Genomic DNA, 17,653 nt, shown 5'->3' with positions numbered 1-17,653 from the left:
ACTGGACTCATGGCTGCGAAAAATATAATGCTTTCCTGGGCATTATTTAGAAGCTGGATGGCCATATCCAATCCAGTAGCCATATTTGTGGGCCCTTGCGTAACAAAACAGTAACCATAAACTGCTGCACCATAGAACACGTTTTCAATGCATTATACTGTATTTACAACCCTTAGATATACATATATACTGTAAACATATTAGGAATTATTTTGAGTGAAGCCTTTCTACCTCTTATTCATTTGAGTAAATTGAGCAGTGACATGCAGCATGGGAAAAACATACAGAGATGTGCCTCACTTTGAGTTGAATCACTTGTTGAGTGGAAGAGTTGGAAAAACCCTGCAAAGCACAGATTTAGTAACATATGAATTAACATTTGCTTGTGAAATTTAAAACAGATATTACTTTTATGTTGGACCATGGCATGCTTAACACAGTTTACAAGCAGCACACATTACATGTTTTTGATGCATTTCAGTGATAAACATGAACCCATGTTGCCTGGATCTCAGAATACTGCTGGGGATCCAGTCTGCCTTTCTAATTTTACTTGTCTTAGCTTGTGCTTAGTATTTTACAGGACGAGTGGCCTAAGTTATACTTGCCTGTTCTAACAGAAACAGCATTGCTGGCTGGACTGCTGCAGCGCCCTCCTTGAGCGATCACTGTGATGTTGTAGATGGTCTCACAGTCGAGGAATGGGATATAACAGGTGGTGCTTGAGGTGTTACAAGATTGCTGTAAGCCCAGGTCCCCTTCTGCAGTCATCATGTATGACATGGCCCCTTCACTGGCTTGCCAGGTGACAGACAAGGAGTTTGTCAAATCCAGAGCCGGGATAACACTGTCCGGAAGACAAGGCGCTGCAGGTGCAAAAGGAGAAAAACAGGTGATTTCATATTTGGGAATGTGATTTATAATGCAAATTTTGAATGTCTACGCATAAAAACAGAGATGGTAAAACAGTAACAGTAAATTGCAACAATATTAAGAGCCTAGATTTGCTGAACAATATCTGTGAAAGGCCTGCGTTCACCAGCACTTCCCAAAGCAGGTAGTATATGTGACAACGAGCCAATTTACCTGTGGCCTGCTGACTTAAGTATTGTTGACAGAGATCCACAGGTATTGACAACAATGATGGCTGCTGTTTGAATAGATAAATAAATAAATTAGGAAGTTTGCCAGTGTAGAGGCCTTTTGTGTTTATATTTTTGCCTTGACGTTTGTACTTAGTATGGGAATAATCGGTAGACGGATCTTTCCTCGCATTTGACTAGGAGGGTTTAGCTATAACTCCGATACTAGGACAAGCCTCCTGCTTTGAACAGCTCACTGTCATCTTGCAGGATCCACTCTGGTTGCTTACGATGATCAATGTCATGTTCAAAGTAGAAGTGGCGACATTTAAAGCTTTGCTGGGTCGTACTCCCTTCTGGCTTTACATACAGAGCCTAGCCTGGCACTTTCATTCTTGCTGCAAGACCTACGTTTTGGACTTGGCCTCACCTTCCTGAATGTTTTCATGCTCCCTTTTCACTTTTTACTCTATTCTAAAGTGTGGGAATCTCCAGTGATGTTTAGTTCTCTTATAATAAATCTAATCACTTGAACAGCCTCAAGGTACTTCCTGACTTTAGACAAGATGGGGAGTTATTACAGTAGGTCCTCTGGTTAGTTTAACAGAGGCTATTCATTGAAAGCATGTCGAACAGAGGTGGTCCTTGAACAGGGAAGCTTACTTACCTTCAAAATAACAACATATTTGGGGGTGGAAAGCATTTATTAGTTAGAGGACTGAAGGAAATGTCCCAGGGTGTAATGCTTATTTGTTGCTGAGATCTTTGGGCACTGTTTGCGAAAGTGTCTGCGGTTTATTCATAGTGTTTTTTAGGTCAGTCAGATTATCACATCGAGCCACTGAAGGGTCTGCGGGACGGGGGTCATTGCATCTTATTGATTATTTTCAGTCAGTGCTGCACCGGCAGCATTCTGGGAAACTTGGATAGTTATTGTAAGGCGGGCAGAGGTTTATAGGCATTCAACTACAACTGATGTGTCTTATGGAGAACTGAAAAGATCAACTGTCTGGTGAGATGGTCATCCTTCTGAGGTGTCAAGCTTCATATCTAGGTGAGGATTAACAGCTCCTTAACCCCAGGAGTTTCAATTTAAACCTGGGAAGATTCATGGTCAGCCGATGGAGAGGGCTGGTGAGTGGGCTAAAGCAGCAATTGGGTATGGGGAACAAATAGTTTTGTTAGAAGGGTCTTTCATGCTGATCATCACTTGTAGACTTCAGGCACTCTTCATATAGTCTGTTGGTGATGCACACACTGCGCTTTGTATCAGCTGCCTTCCATTGGTTGATGAGTGAGGGGTTGTTGATGATCTAAAGGGGGGTTGGAGGCATACACTGTACAGTCAATGTAAGCAGGGCTATCCCTGTATAATGCACAAATGAATTGAGGGTGGAGCGATCAGAAGCGTCTCACTTCTGAATACTTTTCTAGGAATAAGGTGAACAGTGGGATTTAGAAATGTGTAGCTCCAGCAATTTCACATGCCCGATCTTTATCCCTGACAGGCCACCATTAGAAGTAATCCCTCAGCACAGTGGCAAAGGGAGGCTTGTATAGTACTAGTTCCGTATAGTACAAACTTTTGATACGGGCAGTAGAGTACTTGTAGGAAAATAATTTCTTCCTATGGAATACATCAGACAACAAATTCTTAAGTTTCATCAAGTAAACTGTGAAAAGCCATGTTGTTACAGAATTTCCTTTAATTCAATCATGCAAAGTTGTTGTTATTTCAGCACAGACACAAGCACAGATGGCTGAGGGGAAGTAACTAAAATCAAACTATATTAATTTTAATAGGAGAGTGAAGCTAGTCGAAGAGGAGAGGAAACAATATGTGGAAAGGTCAATGGAGAGGGAAGAGCAGAGGAGGGTGGAAAGCATTACGGAAATAAGAGTGAGAGAGGTAAATGTCAAAATAAAGAGGAGGGCAATGAGGAGACTTGCAAAGAAGGGCAAAGCAAAGTTATGGGGGCCAAGAGAGAAAACATGAATGGTAACACCTCCACAATAGGCATAAATAATGCATGTGATATTGAATTATACTTTTCACTAGGTTTGGGGATTCCACAGCCACGGGAATACCAGTCAGGTTTAAACAATTTGTTAAAATAGCTTTTTTAGAAAAAAGTGTTCTAGGAAAGGCTTCAATCTGTCTTTTTCATCTAGATCACATGCACTCCCAATGCATTCTGCCTTCATTTATATTGTTATATCTAGATTCACCATAGTTGTATTCTATTTCACTTTTCATTTACAAGTGTAATCTAATGGAAAAGACTGTTTTAGGGGACCTTGTGAAGAACACTTTAGCTGTGAAACCCAGGCCACTTTACATTAGCCACATGACTCCAAGCTGCACTTGATGCACAGTGATGCTCTCACTATACCTGTCTCTGCTGCTCCTGTTTCACTGGGTAAAGCTTGGCATCCACTGTGTCCTGCTATTACGGATACAGCATAGATCTTTCCACACAAGAGACCAGCAATCACGCAAGTAGTGTCTGTTGTATTACAGGAAGCGGTGTGTCCATCCCGCTCTCTCGCCACCACTGAATAAAACTCGGCTCCTTCAGTTGGGTTCCACTGCACAGATGCCAGATTGGTGGAACAATCCACATATGATGTAGGGGTTGGAGGAATGCAAGGGGCTAAAAATATTAAGATGATAGGTTATTTCAGTTTCTAGCTAAGCAAAGGCAGTTTTTACTTAGGATATGCAAGTTGCTCCATTACAGTAATTTTCATGAGTCTTCAAAACTAGAAATTATAATGAAATGGTTCAGTCGTAATAAACATAAAACATTTTCAATTAATCAAGAATAAGAACACGAAGGGGTAAAGGAGACTTGGTGAAACAACAGAGGAGTTATGTAACATATGTTACAGTGAAATTAGATGATTGTAAGTGTCATGAAAGAGGTCACCACCAATACAGTGAAATGAGAATACAATGGGGTCACATATATCCACATAAAGTGCGTGGGGTCGAACTCCAAAGTAGCCATTACATTGCACTGAGAAAATAGTGATATCAATATCATAAATTAAATAATAATAGCCTCATGGCATGAGGTGACAGGTTCCAGTGAATTTGAGGTTTTGTAGTTTTAATGAAACGACAAAAGATTTTGTAAAATGACAAATCATTCGTTTGGATGGAACAAGAATATTATAATTTTATTTGTAATGTAATTTTGGCTGTGTCGAATTAAGAAAAATATTTGAAATTATAAAAGGCCAAGCATATGAATACAATATTTTTGAATTGTTTGCTACTATTGCACAAGATAGCTAAGTATACATAAAACGTGCCAGCATTGGTTTTGTCTGTAGGCATCTTACATCCTCATGGTTACGTGTGGGCTTGGAAGGACTGGGGAATTTACTGCATCTGGTTAAGTTTTATACTGTGGCTGAAAACTTACCAGGTGCAGTAAATACCTCACATTCCAAGTTTTACTTCAGAAATGAGAATTTGCATTTGAGATTGTTGTTTTTCTCCTCAAATTCCGGATGTATCAGAATTTACTACATGTTTTCCCATGCTAAATTCTGGTGGGATTTCAATGGCTGCTTTAAGTCCCTAGACCAGCCATGGAAGCTCCTCATGTGGGTAGCTTGAGGAACTTCCGAAAGAAGAAACAGAGCACAAAGCTCCTGACATAGGATAGGGAACATACAAAGCAAATGAAATAAATAACAGTAAAATGATTACTTTTTGTAGAACATACATCAGATTAATGTTTCCCAAACAGTAGGGATTACAAAGCAACTGAGAATGAGAAAAGGTGGCATCCGCTTGAAAAATTGCTGACTCTGAGATGGAAAGAACATTGTACTGCTGACACAAGTAATGCCCGTGCAGGGTATGCTTTGCGATGAGTGCATTTTCTGAGGTACAGATGTGCTCATATAGTAGTATGAAAGTTTAGCCTGGATATAAGGGCCAACAGTGGTTAGTTACTACTAAGAGATTTTGAGTGAGGTAGGAACCTGGTACCGGACTGTTGGCCATCCGGGGTCCTTGAGAAGCCTAGCATGGGAGATGGGCATATCCTTGGACCAACTTTTTGAATGAAGTGAAGCTGAATAACTAAACGTACTGGGTTTGACCTCTATTCAAGAACACAGCATCACAGCCACAGAAGGTTGGACATTCTCTGGCTTTCAATGGCACAACTTCACCAAGCTTCTTTAATTAACTCTGACCCATTAAGTTACTCACTAGCCTCTGCTTACTTTAGGCACTCTTCGTAAGCAGTAGCAATTGTTGCCAGGAAGAGTGGGGGGTGGGGGACAGTGCGTGGAGTGAGGGGTGTGACGGGGGAGCAATAAAAATAAATAAACTTACCTGTCACCTCCGTGTTCCGCTCCAGCTGCCTCAGTTCCTCTTGTCTTCTTCCTCCCTCCCCACCCAATCCCGGCGCTTAGAGAAGCACCGGGATTGGCCTGAGTGGGCAGAAATGACACTCAGGGAGGGAGGGAGACACTGCACTTGCACAGCCTGGTGGAGAGTTCTAAGTGCGCATGTCAGTTTGGCCGGTCTTAGATAGTCAGCCAAACTGACATGTGCATTTAAAAGCGCACCACCACTTCTCCTCCACCTGGTGATGTGGAGGATGCTGGCCCCGCTCTAAGAAAGCGAAAAAATAAAGTGATAATAAAAGAAATTTATTATCACTTTATTCTTTTGCTTTTAGCAGCAGGGCGACACACCTCGTAAGCACGGAGGGACCATTCCTGTTTGTAAGTAGGGCATGATTTCTGTGCCGCTCAGAATTACCCAAACCAACAGATTGGAAAGTAAGATTACAAATGAAGCAGGTGACATTAAGAGAACCATGCCTTCAGATAGTAAGTTTTACAGACCTACCTGTTTGAATCTCAGTAGGGAGACTGGCGGGGCTGGTGGAGACGTCGTTGGCTGCAGTGACGATGGCAGTGTATGTCTGACCACACTCCAAGCCTGCGATGGAGCAGCTGGTACCCTCTGTAGTGCAGGAAAGTGAAGTCCCATTGGGTGCAGTCATAGTAGATGTGTAATTCAGAGCGCCAGCAGCATGACTCCAGGATAGCGTGGCCTGGTTTGTTTCACAATCAATAACTCCAGTGAAGTTGCTGGGGCTGCAGGGAACTACAAGTGAAATAAACATACACATAAGCTATTGTTTTTTAGGTATACCGATAATGAACAAAATAACAATAGAATCAGGTGTGAAAAAAGGTGTCAGGGAGTGATGTATTCAATTTGAAAATGTTAAGTCACTTTCAACTGTAAATAAGATTATTTAAAAATGTAATGTTTATAGCTATTGTATGCTTTCTGATTTGATAGCAGATTACATGTTTTTAATTAGATCAATACTAATGGCTCGGTTTAGAGTTTGAAAGGGTTCTCTGTGATAAATGAAACAGAGTTCTCTGTCTGCCAAACTCTTGGTCCTCCTGCCTCAGGTAGAGATGGTCAGATACTAAGTTTTCTGTTAACAGAGCCTCTGTTGGGTCTGTCAAAGGAAAGCTTCCCAGATGGCCTGAAAGTGTAGGGGCCGTCGGAGAAAAGGCATTACGCCATCCGCCCTATTTATGGTAGATGGCTTAGTGTCTTTTTTTAGGCATGTCACCGCTAGGAAAAACATGGCAGTGAGGGAGAGAAAAAAACACTAATAACCACCACACCTTGGAAGGCAACGGCCAGGGTGTACAGTTTCTTATTTTGTTTTCAAAACCAAATTCCTACTCAGTGAGTTTGTTTAAAAAAGAAAAGCAAAAATTGGTACAGGTTTGATGGGCGGCTGTCAAAACCAGTGGTGGTTGAAGTCACATTGGTCTGGATGGACAAGGAAGCTTATGATAATCTGGAGTCTGGCAGCTAGAATTTTTGCATAAACTTTAACATCAGTATTCATCAAAGTAATAGGATGGTATGCGCCACAGTCAGTTGACGGCTGGTCAGTCTTGGGAATGACAACTATAGTTGCCAGCAAAAGCTCTTGTGGGAAAGACCCCACTTGTGCTGCTTCTGTAGTCAGATGAAGCAAGTGTAGGGATAAATGTCACTGAAAGTAGAGTAATATTCAATGGGGTAAAGCTGTATGGGCCTTGAGTTTTCCCAGGCCCCAAATCCTGGATAGCCATTTGAATTTCTTCAATCGTAAGAGGTTCACCCAGGGATGCCTGCTGGGCCGCATTGAGGGTGGGCAGGTGTATATCAGCCAACAACAGCTGTGCGTGCTCCACCAAAGGACGTCATTGGTGAGTATAGAGGTCTATGTAATACACAGCAAAGGTGGGTGTTATTTCCTCAGCTGTAGTAGCCAGGGCACCTAACATGCTTGTCACAGCAGGAATAAAGCATGACTCAAAGTTTCTAGTTGTAAGTCAATACAGAAGGACACTACTTTTATCACAGTATTTATACGAGTTGCACTGATGGGCCTTATGGGCGACCATGTGATGGAGTGCCATTGTCTCTAAATCGCCTTGTCAAGTCAGTGTTTGGGTTGCACTAATTGCAAGTGTTGTTTTGGTTAAAAGTATGAGGGCCTCAAAGTCAATTATGCCATGCTGCCTCTCTCTCTCCTTGTGTCTTATGTACCGCCTCACCCCTACCCCCGGATCGTCGGTTTATCTGCTGTCTTAGAGTGCCAGCATTCTCAAACGTGCCTTTATCAATATCAAGGTATGATTGGAGCTCTTCAGCCAGGTGTTTAACCAGGCGTTCATCTGTGAGAAACCATACAGTGAGGCACAACATTGGACGTTTGTGGGGTGGTGGTGAGCCGAGTCGGAGAGGCTATGGGGAGTAGTTCAATATACCTCGAGGGAGCATGGAAGCTCCTACTGTGGCATGGTGGTCAGCCTATGGCAGAAAAATATAGTCTATATTGGACATAGTATGGTTAGACACCGAGGTGTGTGTGTGTGTGTAGGCAGTAGTCCAGGGATTCCAGACTCTCAAGGTGTTACAAAGTCCAAGGGAAAGCAACCAAAAAGTAAGTGAGCAAAAGTGAGTGCAGTGGTCTCAAGTGACCGGGCCAGAGATGTCCACAGTCAGGTAAGCTACTGCGTTAAAATCTGCTCTCATGAACAGTGCACTGTGTGGTAGGGTTGCAATCAAGTAGGTCACATCTTGAAATGTCCACTTGTGTAGTAGCGGGGGAACATAGACACTGAAGAAAGCATAAGCCTTCCCCTCCAGTGTGTCCATCACCCTGACATATATACCCAGTGGGTTGTTTAATATCTGAGTGACCATCAAGGGAAAGGACTTATGAAAAAAGATTGCTGTACCTCTAGAACCTCTGGCAAAGCCAGAGTGAAAGACCCAGTTGTAACTGAATCTTCATAGAAAGGGGCAGTTAGTGCCAAGAAAGTGGGTCTCTTGCTATAGAGCTACACCAAGGCGGTGGCGCTGAAGGAATTTGAGAACAGTAGAGTGTTTGATACCGTCCAAGAGACCATTTACATTTCAGGAGATAAGAGTAAACTCCACATTAGGATTGGTGGTGACAAGATGGGAGCAATAGAGATAGGGTCTCAGAGTGGATGGGCCGGTCAGAAAAGCAGGCTTTCATGGTAACATATGCTGAAAACAAATAAAAACAAAACATAACACCCAATGTAACAATCCTCCCAACCCCACACTTCTACCCAGGAAGCATCTTTCGCCCACAGAACACTCATCAATAACAACTGAACACATAAACTGGGGCATTAGAAGAACACCTCCCCATTTCCAAGTATCACAATAAAAGGATACATATAACTGTTAAGCACCCTGGGTTAAGGGAATGTACTTTAAGCAAGTTTTGGAGGCAATTATGATGTTGGCGATTCCATCCTAAGATCTATAACGGCTGCGGTTGCATCTTCCTCAGATTTAGACAAGGTTTGAGACGGCTGAGGTGTAGCACCATCTGTGGATTCAGGCTGGAAGTCATTATGGTCAGTCCCCGGGGCTGCTGGTGATGTTTCCCATCGTCACTTTTTGTTCTTAGATTTGGGATAATGATGGGACCCGGACTGGACACCTGATGGTTTCGGAATGGTAGAGACCAAATGCAAACCTCCTTTCAGGGGTTCGAAATTCCAAAGAGATCATTGTTCAATAGCCTTCCCCAAGTGGCCTTCAGAGTATCAAAGAATTGAGAGTGCGAATTATGAACAACAATTAGTTTCGTGTGGAAGAGCAGTGCATAAGGAATGGACATTGCTCTGAGTTTCTATTTGATGGTGTCAAAGGATTTCCACTGGGTGTTCGTTGCCTTGGTATAGTCTGGAAGTATCATAATCTGAGAGGATTGATAAAAGAGCTGGCCAAGAGTTTGGGCTTCTCTACGGATAGCGTAGCAATCTTGAAAGTTCAGGAGTTTGATGATTAGTGGTCGTGGAGTGGCCCCAAGTTGTGTGCTACAAGGTTGAGTGTTGCGCTCGCTTGACCACAAAGCAGGGTGACAATGATTCTTCTGGCACCCAGGAGAAAAGCCATGTCTCCACAAAGGTTGCAGGTTAGGTGGATTCAACTCCCTCCAGGAGGACCACCTCAGGGAGCGGTTTTCTGCGTCTTCTGCCCTGTCCTCCAGAGTACAAGCCCTTGTTATCAGTGAAGTCACTTTGTATTTGAGGTTGGACGAGTTATCCTCCAGCGTAGAGACATAGCCCTCGACATCTGTCACCCAGCCTGCCACCGTTCTGAGGTCTTGCCGTAACAGGAAGGCTTTGATGTTGACTTTTCAGATTTTGGACTTCAGGGTCTCCCGGGGTGTCTGAATAGCCTCGAAAATGTGATAAACGGACGTAGAGGATGCCGGGGAGGGTTCCCCATCAGGTAGTCTTTTGTTTCAGGAGCACTGTCGGTAAATTGATCAATTTTAGGTTGAGAGATAGATGCAGGGGGCCTGTCCTTTCTCATGCTGGCATAAAAGGAAGGGACAAACAAAGTAGGGCCTTCTGCACTGCCGCACCACAGCAGTCTCCAGGATCCCACAAGCATGAAGGCAGGAAGTAGCAAAAGGAGAAGAGAGAGAGGAGGATCTCGCCTTAATCACAGGCAGCTTGGGCACCAGTTCACAAAGGAGTGCAAAGGCTTCATTTATGACCCGTTTGCCTTTGGTAGGGTAGCACGAGCAGTTGAGGCAAAGCAGCAGGAAGCGCTCCATGGCCAGGCGATGCAGGCCCCAAGTCCAAAGATTCACAGTTCTCAAGTAACCTCCACCTAGTAATGTCAAGTGCCCTAAAAACTCCAAGGAAGCTATGAGCCCTGGAGGTGCATTGTCAATGCTTGTCCCTCGCCCATGATGTCTCAGCTCCATCTTGGTAAGCGGAGCGCTGGAGAGGCCCACCTGGCCACCAGGTCGGTGTGAGGGAAGTGGTAGCAAAATTATACTCCCACACAACTCAGGCCGACAGCTAGGTTTAAATGTCACAAATAATTGGGTCCGTTATGGGGGCAAGGGTGCACAGCCTCAGCTGCAATGCACTAGGGAAAAAATCCCCCACCTAAATATGATGTCCAGTCATTGTAGGGGCCCTTCGTGCCCAGGAAGAGGTAAGCTTGGGCAAGCAGGTGTAAAACAGCAGAGTAAAAGGTGGCAGGTAACCCCGGGCCCCAATCTTCCTCACCTCACCATCTGTTCCCAGCCCTGTGGTGTGTAAGTAACAGTGTTCAGAGTAAGCAGCTGTAGGTAGGGTCATAGACCGCACAGTGTCATCCGCTGATCCTCCAGACGGTTGTATTGCGTGCCGTCCGGTGCATCAGGATTGGCAAGATCTGATATGCATGGCCTGTATGGTCCACTATTCACACTGCAGTTCAAGTTTTTGGGGCCAGCACAGCAGTTTCTCTCACGGTCGCGCCGCCGGCCTCAACCGATGGATTAGCTGCAGCTCAAGTCAGAGGCTGATCCAATGTGTAAGCGGCAGTGTTCCTCAGCCACACCGCAGGCCCCGGTTGATGAACAGGCAATGGCCCAGACCTGCAAGGTCCAAGGTGTGATATCGGGGCGCGGCACTAATACGGTTAAAGTCATTTGGCACACAGGGAGGAGAAGAGTTCAAAGTCTGCACAGGGCCGTGGCGGACCTCAGACCATCTCCATCAGTGCACGGCCTAGTACTGGCAGTCGCTGGCGGCCGCCATGTTTGGTACCTGAGAGGGGGCTCAGCTCCAAGACTTCAGTATCTTTTACGGGGGCGCAGAGCTGCTGATCTGGGGGTGCTGTGCCACAGGTCACAGTCAGGAAACGTGCACCGTTGTTTTCAGTGAGTGAAAGGGACTCAGGGTGCCGGACTGAGCAGGATAATCAGGGAGGACTCTGGAGCATTAATAAAACATGCCCGCCATCTTGGCTGTTTAGCCATGTCCCTCCAGGACTGGTTTTCATGTAGCAAAACATGGAGACCCAGACATGCACAAATGTCATTTGCATACAGTAGGACAAACTTACTGGCCTTGCCAATATTGGTAAATCTTTCTTTGTAAATAATTGTATTGCAGTTAGTATCTCACTGTTCATTTTAAAAGGAAACACTGAAGTAGGGTGCAGTGCCCTAAAAGAACCTTTTAAAAGAAACCAAGAGAATGCTTTTATGGATATGGTGAACTCAACTGAAATTTCCAGTAGAATTTGCTATTTTTCTCTACATGAAGAGTAATCTAGTGATGTGTGACTGATTTGTAGTAGATGTTTATTTGCTTAACTGGTTGGGTTATGGAGTATGAGAGTAACCTCCAAACAACTAGCAGCACCAAAAACAGGTTACTGCCCTTTCATTGATTTAAGGACTTAATATAGGGTCTCATTCCGAGTGTTGCGGTCTTACCACTGCCACCCTCGTGGTGGCGATCAGTCCGCCACATAACAATCCTGGCGGTCTGACTGCCAGCTCCTCCAGGATCTTGGACCCCAGCGGTCTGGCGGTGCCGGAGATCCTAATCCGCCAGGACATCGTTGCCCTGCGGATTATGACCTCGTTCTCCACCAGCCTTTTCATGGCAGTAACACCGCCATGAAAAAGTTGGCAGAGTACACGTGCAGGGGGCCACAGAGGGGCCCTAGCATGCCCATGCACTTGGCATTGGCAGTGCAGGGACCCCTCCTGCCAAACACCATTGCAATGTTCACTGTGGTGTGAACCGTGGCAACCTCCCTGTCGGAAGTTAGGGGGATGGTGAAAACCACCCACCAAACTCCTAATCAGGCCTTAATATAATTCCAAATGCCACAAGCCAGACATTGAGTTCCTTTCTAGCTTGGAACATATGATTGTAGCTGCACTTTTGAAGACCACATAGTTCATTAGGAATGTTGACTGAATATTGACAGAATATTGTTCTGGCTTGCAGATTAGTTTGAAATTTTTCTGGACTAAATTGAGATCACGATGATCACATTCATCATGCAAAGATAGTGTTTGATTGGGCTGCCTGCTAGAACATCTGTTCCTAAAAAGGTGGCAGCCTATCCAGTAAGTGGTTTCAGCAGTCATGGAAAATTTGGATTCTAAGTTATATAGGGGACTGATGATTCAGGGTTCATGTCAGGGCAGGGCTGGTCTGTGCTGTCACTATTTTTAGGAAGAGCAAATAGACCTAACTTAGATGTAATTGATGACACCATATAAATACTCAAGGGCACCCTGGACGAAAAAACCGAACGTTTTATATTATCTGTCCCTTTGTTTTTAAGAAGTCATCTTTTAGCTAACCATGCAAGTTCTCATCCTTTTCCTTCTTCATGTGGACGGTGTCTTATATCCTGACTGAACAGTCATACATCTCTGCCGTCAAAGCAACTCTTCATGAAATTGTGCATTGCAGAACCATGATCAGTCTCCACTGGCTCCCCATGCAAGCACAAATCAAATCCCAAATCATAGTTACAAGATGCTGCATCAGACACAAATCAGCTAAATACCACTGAGTAACTCACTGATGCCGACCCATGCCAGAGCACCTGAAGGCAAGCCGAAGCCAGACAGGAACTCCAGGAATGTAAGCACGTCTTGATGCATACCTTGGCCTCCAGAATTACACCCCACTCAATATCAGATATCACCAAGCCTCCTTCAATTAAAAAAGGAAATCAACTCCCACCTCCTTAGAAAACATCCACCCACAAATATGCAAATGAACATATATGTCTGATCTGATCTACAGCCCCTTATCGTATTCATGGAACCTATCCAAGTGAGTGGTGCACCATCCGTATATGAATAATATATATAAATCCATCTGAGATCCTCAGAATTATTTTGCTGGAAGCTTTTTGTGGGTCTGTTTCCAGTGCCCTAACCGCAGATTAAAGTGAAATAACACAAGTGTACTGCTTAGTGGTCATGCGCACACTTACCAGTGTGAAACTGAGCTGCGCCATTGGCAGTGCTGGTGCAATCTCCACTGTGGGCGGTCACAGTCACGTTGTACGTCTGGCCGCATTCCAAGTCACTGACCTCACAGGCTGTGCTCGAAGTGTTGCAGGAACGAAACTCGCCAGCAGGACCGGAGACAGACGACTTATAGTACACAGCATCGGGGACAGCAGCCCAAGACAGTGTGGCAGTGTTTGAGGCCCAGTCGAACTGAGCGTCCACACTTGTGGGCACACAAGGAACTAAACAAAGAGATACATGCAGAGTCTTTACTTTTCCGAAGAACATAAAATGAACAAAAAGGACAGAAATCCCCTTCAATGGGAATAACTCTACATAAGTTGCTCGTTTTTTTAAATAAAAAAAACATCATTGAAATGTTACTTGAGCAGTGTTCTGCATTGCCCCGTGTAGCTGTATGCGACTACATCTGTATTTTTAATAATTTACATTTTTATATTGTGCAGCATAGCCAAAGCAATGCTAGTGCACTTTACAGATAGCCAAAGATTTGAGAAAGATCTCTCTTACACTGAACAAGGAGCCCAACAGGTAGCCAAACAATAAACTGGGTGCCCAACAGGTTGCTAGATCCTTAGATATTGCTCTCACGCAATGAAAAGTATGTTAATAGGAGAAGACAAAGGAAACCCTGAAATAAAACATTCTCATTGAATTCTTATGATGAACGTGAGTAGAAAACTTTGAGGGAGGAGAGTTTAGAGCAACAGGTGGGAACAGAATGGAGCCACCGGGAAGAAGAGAGAGTCCGGAGAGGCTCAAAGATCTAAGAAGAGAGAAGTGTTATGAGGGATGAGAAGAGAAGCATTGAGGAGAGGCTTTGAGAGGGATAGGCGGAGAAGGAAAAAGAGAGGAATGGGAGACTCTAGGAACAGGTGCCTTGATCTGACAGTAGCTGAATACTTAATGTACATACTTCATACTTGAACAATAGCAAATCATCTATCAGCGTTGAAAAAGCCCAGAAGAGAATCCTGATGGTTGGTAGAATACAGTATCTCTGAAAGACTAGCAGGGTCACAGCCAGTCACATACAAACCTCCAGCCTTCCTTCTGGGCCTGTCCACCTGCAGATCATGCACACTGGGATTCACACTTCTGGCAGCATCTGCACCCGTACACATTTAGACTCTGTTTATGAGATACCTCCAGGTCTTACCAGTCTGAAATGTCACCTCGCTGCTTGCAGGGCTGCTGCAGGCAGTGGTAGCTGCTTTGACAGTGGCTGTGTAATTCTGGCTGCAGGACAGTCTGTTGACGTTGCAGTTGTTGTTTGTTGTGGTGCATGAGAGCACAACCCCGTCAGGAGCGGTCACGTTAGCAGTGTAACTCTCAGCCCCCAGAGCATCTACCCAGGACAGTGTAGCCATATTGTTTTCACAATTCAGGTGAGTTTGTAGAGAAAGTGGACTGCAGGGAGCTGCGTAGAAAATAGAATTAAGTACATTAGTAACCATGCTTTAACAAGGCTTTCCATCATATTTGCTGCTCATCGCATTTTATAACTTCTGCTAGGTGGTGTTCATGAAGGTTGAATGATATTTCAGCATTTCCAATTCCACATGCAGGGCTCTAAACTGTAATGTGCTCAAACGTACACTCTTGTTATGCTCTAAAATCAGCCCCAGCAAGCGCAGGCGAGAGTGTATCATAAAAGGTTTTAAAACACCACAGAGTGCATCAGCCCTGCAAACACTACTTCATACTATTCTTTATGATTTTTTATAAGTTGTAAAAATAAGCACGGCTCAAGTTTCCGATTAAAAAGAAAATTAGATTCTGTGGAACATTGAGATCAAGACCACTGAAATTATTTTTGCCACATGCTCAACTGACGTTTCCTAGTAATAGGGCTACAATTGACACTCACAGGTGAAAATTGGTAGCCTTTGCTGGTGGTTTCAGAGGCGGCTATCTAGAACTTCACTACCTTAGAAGCAGCCCTGAATTAAATCCTTGTTGAGTCACTCTGTCTCAAAACTCTCAGGGGCGTATTATGACTTGGGTGGACGGAAAACCCTGTCTGCCGAAGTCCAGACAGGTAGGTTGCTGCCAGTGTGGTAGCCTCCCTGCCGAGTCCATTACGAGTTTCCTGCTGGGCCAGCGGGCGGAAACACAGTTTCCGCCCGCTGGCCCAGCGGGAAACGGCCTACAGCATTGTCTCTGGCTCATAACAGATCCGCTGGCAATGCTGTAGTGTGGAGGGTGCACCGTCACCCGTCACAATGTTCACTGTCTGCAAAGCAGAAAGTGAACACGTCAATGGTGCTGGCCAGAGGGGCCCCAGCACTGCCCATGACAAGTGCATGGGCAGTGCAGTGCCCCCCCGGGGCACCCTGTATCCCGTCTCAGCCATCCTTTTCATGGTGGGGTTACTGCCATGAAATGGCTGGCGGAGAAGGGGGTTGTAATCCGCAGGGCAGCGCTGCAATGCTGCCAAGGCAGGTTAGGACCGCCAGAACTGCCAGACCGTCATGTAGATGAAATTTGGCGGTGCTTGGAGGTCTGAGCATGCCATTACCGCTGCAGTCGTAATAAAGATCTCGGACCACCGCGTTAGTGGTGGTCCGACCGCTACCGCGACCCTGGTGGTCATTAGACCGCCAGGGCCATAATGAGGTCCTCAGTCTAAATGTTTATAATGATTTATGGTCTGGGACGGTGGGCGACAGTGGTGTGTGTTTTGGGAGATGACATCCTCCTCAAGCAGTGAATCAGAACAAAGTTGCCAAACAAGCACACAAAAATGCCATTAATCTTTCCTCCCAAAACAAAAATGGTTCAAGTTGGGATAGAGGACAGACTTTGGATATGTCAAAAAGAAATGAGGCAGCATAGCAGGGACACTAAAAATCGTTTCTGTCATGGTGAGGATTAAGTTGGCAGGGCCAGGAGTTGGATAACATATGTATGAGTGAAACAGGGAAGCATTCCTAAGCCAGAGCCAAAATAACACCTTAATAATCTAGGTCAACAACCCCCTGCTTCTATTGCATTGCATTAATAAGCATATTAGACAACAAAAATGCTTTCTACAACAGTGGTCCTATAGTGGCTTCTTATCCTAGTAAGTAGCTTTTTGTCTCCCTGTTACTTGTGGCATTTATTTACCACAGCTACGTGATAATGTAGGATTAAGGGGATAGACTGGAGTGAGTGGGATCCCCAGATGTATGATTGAGCAATTCAAGTAAGAGGTCATCATGCTTCAGAAATTGAGTTTAGCTGGAGCACTGTGATAATATGGAATCCGATCTTTGGTCTATCTTAGAAAGGTCTAATTTCACAGAACCTATTTGAAGCGGGCATTGACTGTACCAGGCTGACAGCATGTGGGGCTTGTTCCATGCCTTCAATAAATGCTCGACAGTAACACGTTTCCTTCATGTTCCACTGCAAATATTTTTTTACAAACTACAAATCTATTTTCTTTTCCATTGAAAGCAGCTAATACAAATAAGTGACCTCAGCGTTTTCCTTAAACGTACTTGTTGTCTGTTCCACTCTTCTGTCCATGAGTACTTTCAGTCATGGGCATAACTGTCAAGTGGTCCTTGTTATGCTTTTCTACATTTGTTTAACAATAAAACTTACATTTACTCATAATGGATTATTGGTGCCAGGTTCTCCAGTCGTACATAAAAATATAATGATATACAACATATAAAATAATGTAGCCTATACGTCACAATAGCGTTTAAAAATCTTAATTTCAGGAAGGTGAGTCGCCTATTTTGCTTGTGGGTATCCAATCTCGACCAGTGTCAAAATATGTCATTTTGTCAGTGTGATCATGTGTTTCGATTGTGCCCATGTCATGCTTGATACCTTGAGGCAGTTGTAGCTTTTTATCTAACGCAATGTTGCATTATTCCATTGGGGATCACGTTGTTTTGCTTGCACTGTTACAGGTAAAAATAGTTTACATGCTGAAATCCAACTGACTGAACGTGTCACATATGACATGGGGCCACTTGAACCTGTGCAGGTGTCTATGTATCCATATATGTGAGTGGAAGGTGTCTCTATGTAGGTCCCTGTGTTTTAACTGTGGTAATAGGTGTTTTTTTAAAGTTCTGTTTTATTGTTTCATTGTAACAGCAAACCTTAAGACAGTTGTACATCTAATAATAAACACAGGGGTCTCTTTACGTATACAGTAGAATGATAGCAACA

General features: G+C 44.3%; 1 protein-coding gene across 1 annotated transcript in view; it reads right to left on the bottom strand.

Annotated features, from left to right (window-relative positions):
- LOC138293267 (pneumococcal serine-rich repeat protein-like) overlaps window positions 1–17,653 on the bottom strand; it is a 335,396-nt gene that overhangs the window by 145,297 nt on the left and 172,446 nt on the right. Inside the window, exons 30-34 of the mRNA XM_069232401.1 lie at window positions 14,637–14,897; window positions 13,438–13,698; window positions 5,962–6,222; window positions 3,476–3,736; window positions 609–866 (exon numbers count right to left, since the gene is read on the bottom strand). Of these exons, the coding sequence (XP_069088502.1) occupies window positions 609–866; window positions 3,476–3,736; window positions 5,962–6,222; window positions 13,438–13,698; window positions 14,637–14,897 (1,302 nt within the window). The remainder of the gene's footprint in view (window positions 1–608; window positions 867–3,475; window positions 3,737–5,961; window positions 6,223–13,437; window positions 13,699–14,636; window positions 14,898–17,653) is intronic.

This window comes from Pleurodeles waltl, chromosome 4_2 (assembly GCF_031143425.1).
Source record: "Pleurodeles waltl isolate 20211129_DDA chromosome 4_2, aPleWal1.hap1.20221129, whole genome shotgun sequence".
NCBI classification, from domain to species: Eukaryota; Metazoa; Chordata; class Amphibia; order Caudata; family Salamandridae; genus Pleurodeles; species Pleurodeles waltl.
This window is presented reverse-complemented; position numbering and strand designations above follow the sequence as displayed.